This window comes from Gymnodraco acuticeps, unplaced genomic scaffold (genome assembly GCF_902827175.1).
Source record: "Gymnodraco acuticeps unplaced genomic scaffold, fGymAcu1.1, whole genome shotgun sequence".
NCBI lineage: Eukaryota > Metazoa > Chordata > Actinopteri > Perciformes > Bathydraconidae > Gymnodraco > Gymnodraco acuticeps.
The window spans coordinates 9,101,837-9,111,637 of NW_022990238.1; the positions used below are offsets into that span (position 1 = coordinate 9,101,837).

Here is a 9,801-nt window from a genome sequence, read left to right on the forward strand (position 1 = left end):
CATCACTCAAACAATAAAACACACCGTAAAATGATACTTAAAGTGGCATGTGATAAAAGCTGAGAGACATGTGTGCTTACTTTTCTGTCCGTGACTTCTTCCCCTACAGCTTCCACCACCCCGGAGCACTCCATTCCCGGGGTGACCGGCGGGGACGGCAGACGGTCGTAAAGCCCCTGCCGGGCCATCAGGTCTGCGAAGTTCAGCCCGCAAGCCTTGACCCGAACCAGGACCTCGCCAGCTTTGAGCACCGGCTTTCCCTTCTTCACCTGGAGCTTCACTTTATCATAGCCCCCATAACCGGTGAGCACCAGCGCGCGGTAGGTGAACGTGTCCTCTTCGGGGACCTTTTCGGTGGTTGCCGCGGGGGACGCCTCAGCAGCTGCGGGTGCGGGCTCAGTCTTGTGCTCCTCGGCTTTGGGCTCCTCGGCGGGTTTGGTCTCCTGCTTCTGGTCCACGGCGTTTTGCTGCTCGGCAGGTGCGTCCTCTCCAGACATTGTGCAGGGAGCTGTGAGACAGTGATGAGTGTAGAAAAATATTTAAATGATTTTTTTCTTCACTACTTGTGCTTTTGTAGCCGTGGATGGGTTTGTTTTTTTAGGCTTTTGCTTGCCTTGCGATTAAAAGAAAATGTGAAAGTCTAAGCTCTTTTTCAGCAGTCTTGCATGGAGACACAAACCCTGACACAGTGTGCTGATCAGTGGCCAGTGGCTTTCTGACAGAGTGTGAGTGGGACGAGACAGAGGCAGGCTGGAAAACACGGAGAGCTGATTAAACCAGGGATTGGCTCCTGTGATTTGTGGGTTTGGCTGTCTGTGCGGGCTACACGGAAAGCCTATGCCATAAAGCAAAGAGGTGATTTGCAGAAATGCTCATTATAGCTAAAAGGCAAATAAAGTGGAAGCCAACCAGCAAATTAGTCTGATTCCTTGCAAGGCAAGACATTAACATTCAAATATTGTGATAAAATAAGAGCAAAAGGATGTCAAATAAGGAGGTCACAAATGAAGATTTACTATTCACCAATCAACTTTACACTGAATATTGATTTTTGAGCTTCTGTTACACATCTCAATTCAATTAAAGGTGGGGTAGGTAATTTTGGAGAAACCAGCTCGAGTGCGCTAGAATTTGAAAATACACAGCCGGAAGAAATCTGCTACTTCCTTACAGAGCCCCTCCTCCAACACCTGTCCAACACACACGAACGCGCACATGACTAATGAGGGCACGAGATACATTTGTGCACAGATGGAAGGCTGACAGGCAGGTAGGCCATCCAGTTATTTTAGCTGGGCCGGCTAAAATGATTGGTCGTGCTTTTTACAGTACTACGGCTTCCACAGATGACATTTTTGTATGTATTTTTTGTCAAAGCACTTAAAGGTGGGGTAGGTAAGTTTGAGAAACCGGCTCGAGATCGCTAGAATGTGAAAATACACAACCGGAGAAAATCTGCCACTTCCTTACAGAGTCCCTCCCAGTGTTGCCAACTCCATAGTAAGCAAAGTAGCTATTGGCTGTCCGAAAAGTCGCCAGAAGTCGCTAAATGACGTCATCGCCTAATTTGCATATCATGTAATGGCGGCTGTAGGCAAAACACGTTACCATCCCTTCAAGGATCAAAACTTGAAACCACCGGAGTTAAATCCAGACGACAGTAGATCAGAAATGTCTTTGCCTTTTGAGTATGTTTTGGGGTTTTAACATGACAGTTTGGCATATAAATCCCCCTTACAATAAAGGCAGTATGCCCGTGTGTCATCTCCAATAAATGGCTTCAACCATCCTTTATACTCAGGGTTTGATTCCCACTTCTTTCTGTATTTTTGAGAATACAATTTAGACTGTGCCATGATGTTTAGCTTGTCACAGAGAGGCACACACACAGTAGACGAGGTGATTGAGTGACTGAGGCTGTGTGAGGCAAAGCAAAGGCAGTTATTTATTATAGTGTGAAAGTGAGTGAAGAAACATTTACATTCAACATTTAAATCCCGCTCAAAACCAGGACGGCTTGGCAGTTGGCGCATGCGCAATTCATTTGCAGTCTCGACGCGGGGGAGTGTGGTTGTCTCCTCTCTGCTCTGACTGCAGCAGCAGCTCTGCTGCGGCCAGGCAACTGTCAGTCTGAGCGCCTGTGAGTACTATGGGAGGGAGGCGGGGCTCACGGCAGCACCCGCGGGCTCATTAACTGCAGAACAATGTGAGTCTCCAAACACCAGAAAAGTCGCTAATAACACCATTATAAATCGCTAGATTAGTCGTTAGTCGCTTTTGACACAAATAAGTTGCCGGAGGGTTTGGAAATCAGCCAAATTTAACGAGAAAATCGCCAAGTTGGCAACACTGGCCCCTCCTCCAACACACACGAACGCGCACATGACCAATCAATCAATCAATCAATCAATGTTTATTTATATAGCCCAATATCACAAATGTTACATTTGTCTCAGTGGACTTTACAGTTTGTACAAAATATCAGTATGACAATACGACACCCTCTGTCCTTAGACCCTCACATCGTACAAGGAAAAACTTCCGGAGAAAACCCACAGTTTAAAGGGAAAAATGGGAGAAACCTCAGGTAGAGCAACAGAGGAGGGATCCCTCTCCCAGGACGGACAGACGTGCAATAGATGCCGTGTGTAAATTGAAAAGATAATACATTTGCAACATAGGTAGTCCAAATGTTTGGAAATGCATGTGTGTATAATAGGAAGATGAATCCACGAGGATATCCATCCAGGACCTATGATCCAGGACCACAGCCACGACTCAAGATCCAGGGCTCGCGATCCAGGACAGAGGAGCGCAGGATCATCCATGACTCCGGATCCCGGCGTATATAGACACCAAAAAGAAAGACATTTGGGGAAGCTGGGTTAATCGGAACATGAGAGTACACAGGTATAGACAGAGAGAAGGAAGAAGTAAGATGTCCCCCGACAAACTAAGCCTATATCAGCAAAACTAGGGGCTGGATCTAATCAGCCCTAACTATAAGCTTTATCAAAAAGGAAGGTCTTAAGCGCACTCTTAAAAACGGATAGGGTGTCTGCCGCCCGAACACAAACTGGAAGCTGATTCCACAAATGTGGAGCTTGATAAGAAAAGGCTCTGGCTCCCATTGTACTTTTAGAGACTCTAGGAACAACCAACAACCCTGCATTCTTGGAACGCAATGCCCTAGTAGGACAGTAGGGTATAATGAGTTCTTTAAGGTAAGATGGCGCCTGCCCATTAAGGGCTTTGTAGGCGAGAAGAAGAATTTTAAATTCTATCCTGTGTTCTATAGGGAGCCAGTGTAAGGCAGCCAGAACAGGAGTAATGTGGTCCCTTTTCCTAACTCTGGTTAGTACACGAGCCGCAGCATTTTGAATCAGCTGAAGCGACTTGACTGACTTCTTGGTACACCCTGATAATAAAGAGTTACAATAATCCAGCCTTGAAGTAACAAATGCATGGACTAGTTTCTCTGCATCGTTTTGAGGCAAGATATGCCTGATTTTTGCAATGTTACGTAGATGGAAGTAGGCGGTCCTTGAAATTGATTTTATGTGGGCGTTAAAGGATAAATCCTGATCAAATATAACACCAAGATTCCTTACAGTCTCACTGGAGGCCAAATTAATGCCATCCATAGTTAGTATATCCTTAGATAATTTGTTTCGTAGATTCTTCGGGCCAAGTACAATAACTTCAGTTTTGGTCGTGTTTAACATCAAAAAGTTTAAGGTCATCCACGTTTTTAAGCCCTTAAGGCAGTCTTGAATTTTATTTAGATGATTAATTTCATCAGGCTTGATTGATAAATATAGTTGAGTATCATCCGCATAACAATGAAAGTTTACAGAATGATTCCTTATAATATTGCCTAACGGAAGCATATATAATGTGAACAAAATAGGTCCGAGCACTGAGCCCTGTGGCACTCCATGGCTAACTTTGGTTTGCGTGGAAGATTCATCATTGACACGTACAAACTGAGAGCGTTCAGATAGATAGGACCTAAACCAGTCTAAATCAGTTCCCTGTATGCCAACTAAGTGCTCTAGTCTTTGCAATAAGATATCATGGTCGATAGTATCAAATGCAGCACTGAGATCGAGCAAAACAAGAATAGAGACACGTCCCTTGTCAGAGGCTATTAGAATGTCATTTGTGACTTTAACCAGACCAATGAGGGCACGAGATAAGTTTGTGCCCCGATGGAAGGCTGACAGGCAGGTAGGCTATCCAGTTAATATAGCCGGGCCGGCTAAAATAATTGGTCGTGCTTTTTACAGTATTACGGCTTCCACAGATGACATTTTTTTATGGATTTGTTGTCACTGCACTTAAGATAGTCATTGCTATCGGGATGTTAAGAGCATTCCATGGGATATAACAAAAAGTGTATCTCGAGCCGGTTTCTCAAACATACCTACCCCACCTTTAACTTCCGCCCCATCAAATGTCATGAAATAGAAATTAAAGGTGGGGTAGGTAATTTTGGAGAAACCAGCTCGAGTGCGCTAGAATTTGAAAATACACAACCGGAAAAAATCTGCCACTTCCTTACAGTCAGAGCCCCTCCTCCAACACACGAACGTGCACTTGACCAATGAGGGCACGAGATAAGTTTGTGCACAGGTGGAAGGCTGACAGGCAGGTAGGCCATCCAGTTATCCGGGCCGGCTACAATGATTGGTCGTGCTTTTTACAGTCCTACGGCTTCCACAGATGAACATTTTTTATGGATTTTTTGTCAAAGCACTTAAGATATTCATTGCTATCGGGATGTTAAGAGCATTCCATGGGATATAACAAAAAGTGTATCTCGAGCCGGTTTCTCAAACTTACCTACCCCACCTTTAACTGAATGTGCATTTTTATGAAAGTATTTGCACATTTCTGTCCATTTAACAGTGAGGTGTGCGGTGCTGGAGAAGTAGGAGCCGGAGGAAATGTCTGTTTATGTTTCCTATTCATTCTACGGTAGGATTTGCAGGAACTTTGGGCCTGCGTATGGCTCATTGTTGTAACTTCCTCATGCAGGCAGCTCAGATAAATATGAGTTTGTGTTGAGGTCATGCCAGTTTTTGATTAAACGATACAACCCGCTTTGTGTTATTCAGCGATGACTGAAGGGAGGCAGAGCTATAGGGCGAGATGACCTCTCAATCAAAAGCTAGTACACATGAGACAGGGCCACTCCTGAAATACAGTATATCTATAGCAGATGAGAAGTTCTTGGACACTGACATACAACTGTCGGTGTTTTTTGTTTCTGTCACATTAAGAAAATATAGTCTTTTCATATGTGCCTTTAGCGCTGAGAGAGCAGCCAAGTGTCAATTCAGAGAGATGTGGCCACAAGAGGAGTGGTGTGACACCTTGTGGCTGTAAAGTGCCACTCAGCACTTCTGGGGCTGAAGTCAGCAGAGTCCCAATCAATAGCCCACAGGGGCTTAATGGTGTAGGATGGAGGCATTATTGATTTGCCACATTGACACAGGCAAATGTTACAAGGTATATTATCTGTTCTTTCTTACCAACCGCACTGAGCTACTCTGAATACACATAAGTATGCTGTGGGTGCTCGCAGAGATGGCTCTTCTCCTCATTAGCTCTGACACGGCCAGCATGGTTATGTTCTAGCAAAGCTCAGTCAGGAAAATGTCTTGGACTGCAAGTTGGAGTCTGGAAAAAGGATTAGAAGAGAATCATAATGCAAAGGCCTCCTGTAATAGTTTCACTGCAAGTTCAAGTAGAACATTCATGCTCCAGAAACCAAACAGCTTTTTGAAAAATGTGTCCATCATAAAATGTCTGTGGTTAAAGGAGCATGGGAATAGGAATGAAATGCTCGTTGATACTATGGGCACTTGTAAATGTCTATAACTATGTAAATGTGTCCTGTAAATATAATGTATGATGTCCTTTATTGTTTTATGTTTCATGTGGAACCTATATGCTGCAGGTCTCCCTTGAAAAAGAGATCTATGATCTCAATGGGACCAATCTCGTTAAATAAAAGTTTGAAATTAAATTAAATGAGGATGCAGGAACAGAGATGTACTGCTTTGTACACCTGGCATAGTTTAGATACTGTCTTTACTGTTTAGGTAGGTTACTGGATGCATAATGTTGCACAGTGGTGTCATTTGACCTGGATAAAGGACTGTGTCACCACTCTGCCAGGCAAACAAGGCTTCAGGGAGTCTGGACTCTCTCTGAGGATATGTGTGCCTGAAATACAAACATGTATATGTTCGCTTTTTCCATTAAACCTGGGCAAATACCAAGGATTTACAACAGATCATGCAAATCCTGTGCATGCTGCCTGCATTAATTATTACTACGGATGTAAAAAAACAACTTTGTATTCTGTGGTTATAGTCACTGACCTGCGTATTACCTAAAGCAGGGGTCAACAACCTTCAACTATCAAGAGCCATTTTGCCCCCTTTGCCACTCATTTAAATATGTCTGGAGCCGCAAACATATTTCATAACACAGCTCTAATTGTAAGTTGTATATATAGTTCTAAACAAACAATAGTGTGTTGCATCTGTGAACTTATAAATTGACAATAAAGAAAACATTTGAATGTCTATGTGTATTTTTACCTGTTATAAAATAATAAGCAGCAAATGCTGTGTGCTTGTTCTGGAATGTCTTCCACAATTCTATTTGTATTACTGGTTTGCTAATTTCTCACAATTTCTCAAGGATAAAGGTAAGCCATCATTGTTTGCAGTAAAAGCAAAGTAATCTATACACACAGAATTAAACTCTATTTCATTTGTGATTTTTCTTTTTTGGATTTATCCTTTGTTAGTTTTCAAAGGCCGGGAAATAGACGTAGTACGATGTAAGGCATATATTAGCTGATGATGAAATACAAAACCTTTTTTTAATTTCATTGTCACAATATCATCTCAAAATCCAAGATAACAGGTGTTCTTTTCCTAAAATTGCCCTCGTTGCAACAAAAAAAAAAGGACTTATTTATTTCAATGTTATTTCTTGTCAAAGCTACTGGGAGCCTGCAGAGCCGCGGGTTGCCTCTCCATGACCTAAAGTATTAAGTTGTCTGAATGTATTATTGGTATTTTAAGCTTAGTTAACTTCTTGGTGTACACAGGTAAATGTTATTCTTTCATGCAATATTAAAATATCCCAGAGAAAGATGCTGAATCTTTTTTCATTGCTGCCGTTTGGTCCTCAATCATTTGGTTCATGACCCCCATTAAATATGTAGTATGTTGTATTATGTCCTGGCATTCTCAAAAGGTCAAACACAATATGCAGTTTCCTTCTGAGATTGCTTCATTTGTAGTAGTATTTAGAGGCGTGCAGAAGGTACAGAAGAACAGTAGACATACTAATATATGGGAACAGAACACTAAACCCAATTGCTGGCAGATGCAGCACAATATGTTGAATAGCCAGCCATGAGATTGAGTGTAATTCATCTACACTACCGTTAACTGTAAGTATTTATGCAAACATAAATGCTTTTAAAAATATCAAGAGTGTAATTACCATGTGAGGCATCTTTCCCCCTCACATTTTGTTATAAAACAGCACACAATGAAAGTAATAAAGGTTATTGCGGGCATTAAGTGAAATTAATTTAAACGTGTTTGGGATATATTTCATATAGGTCCATTTATAACGAGAGGATTAGATATTTGTCTGTGTCCTAAAAAGTCTAAGCAAAAATTATCTAAAAGCCTGCTCTAGTAAAGAATACACACTGCCACAAGTCAGTTCCCAGGTTTGCAGATATATGCCTCTAAAATGTGTACCAGCCTTTTAATGATGAGTTGAAAGAATGTTGCTAGTGCTTTTGAAAGCTTTGAAAATGTAACTTAAAAAACAAGCATGCAACAAAGCCTCCAGAAACAAGCAGGGAAAGAAATAATTCAACAATATTATACTCAAGAAAAGTAGTCCTTCTTGTGTAAAAAGAACTTAGATAAAAGGGAAAAAGTAGATAAGTTATATAAACCTCGTCTTCTTTATAGTCTTACATTAATTAACCAGAAAAGAGTACACAATGCAGACAAATTACACAGAAATGAGAGACATTATAGAAAAAAGGACTATGGAAAATGCATTGGAAATATTAAGCCACATCAATTAAATAACCTTGGACTTTATATATAGCAACAGCAGTAGAAGAAAACATTACAAATGCAACAACAAATAAAAAGCTTTACTGCTAAATGAGGACTTTTACATGTAATGGAGTATTTTCACATTGCTATATTAGCACTTTTACTAAATTAGTACTTTTGCGACCACTGAAAGAGAAACCCTCCTTACAATCCAAGATAACAATGTATCTTGGCCTTGAGGTAGTTCGATCCAAGCCCCATGCAGTCAAAATGCTGATGTATCCATGGGCAAGATACTTAACCCCAAGTTGTTCCCAATAGCCATGATCTGCGTGTGAATGTTAGTTTCCCCAAGAAAATGGCACATTTTATGGCAGCCCCTGCATATTGATAAAGAGTGTGACTGGGTTGATGCGGACTTGTACGTAAAAGTACTTGAGGGGTCGCAAAGACTGGAAAAGGCCGATGTAAATGAGCTACAAATACAGTCAATCACAAGCCATCGTATATAACAAATAGTTTAATAGTTTTCTGGTCTGGTGTATTGTAGATTTATTGTGGTTTCCTACAATGTGTTTCCTTTGTAGAGCTTTCTTTTGCCACTTGCAAATGTAATAGTGTAAGTATAGTCTTTGTCCAGAAGGTGGCAGTGTCGCTCTGCAGAGGAGAAAACATGACTCAAAAGTGCTGACCTGTCCTGGCACGTGGTGACCTGTTATTTAATCATCTCATTCACAAAAAAACAATAACTCATCAGTAACGCTTACAAGGAACATCAAGTAAATGCAATGCGATGAGAACCATAAAGACAGCCCAGTCAACTTTAACTACTTAATTTGATGGACTATTTTATCTATATACTCTGCAATTATTGGATCTCCATTAAGAGGTCATGCTGGCACTAAATCAAGAGGCATCATGTGCAGAACATTAATGCTGCTTTCCCAACAGTGATGATGAGTAGCCTAATAGGTTGTTAGTCAGTAATCATTATATGAAAATATAGACACAATACATTTGCAAGCAATGAGGAAGAAACTCTGACTATTAAAGCTACTTAAAAGCATATTTTCAGCATTTTAAGAGTTCTTTGCTAGTCAAAAGGGGAGAACACTGAATCTAAATGTATTATCTCTTAAAAAGAACTTAAGTAAAGCCATACAATTGAAATAGAAATATACCCAGTATGGCAGTAACTGGTTTCAGTATGACATAACTCCCACCAGAGTTAATTGTTGAGTTGTTTGGTCAACAGAATCTAGAAATACTACTTATTATGAAGAATCAGTTCAAGACTATGTGTCTTTCTGTCCACAACCAGCCTCTTATGGGAATTAAATAGCCTAAAAGTAGTTAAAAAAAACAGAATATAAATAAAGTAGCATCCATGTGGTCCCAATGGGCTCTGCTGAGCACAAAATACCACCTTAATGTTACAGTTCATAGCAATATCAGTGATATTTTCACCTGATGTTTAACCTGGAGGTCAAAAATAAAGTGTGTTAAAGTCACATTGTTATAGGCTATTTTTAGATCCAATATTTCAAGGCACTCTTTATTCTGTGCTTTCAATTTTATATTATATACACCCTTTATTTCCCATAATTGAGCAGCCTATTACAGTTGAGTGATGTGACTCAGGCGTGAATAACAGGGAGGCGTGGCCAGTGATAAAACCTCCGGAGTTCTA

The 9,801-nt window shown here is 40.9% G+C and overlaps 1 protein-coding gene across 1 annotated transcript in view; it reads right to left on the reverse strand.

Moving 5' to 3' along the window:
- Positions 1-722, reverse strand: part of vat1 (vesicle amine transport 1) — a 30,425-nt gene extending 29,703 nt beyond the window's left edge. Inside the window, exon 1 of the mRNA XM_034219421.1 lies at positions 81-722. Within this exon, the coding sequence (XP_034075312.1) occupies positions 81-497 (417 nt within the window). The 5' untranslated portion in view covers positions 498-722. The remainder of the gene's footprint in view (positions 1-80) is intronic.
- Between the last annotated feature and the right edge of the window lie 9,079 nt (positions 723-9,801).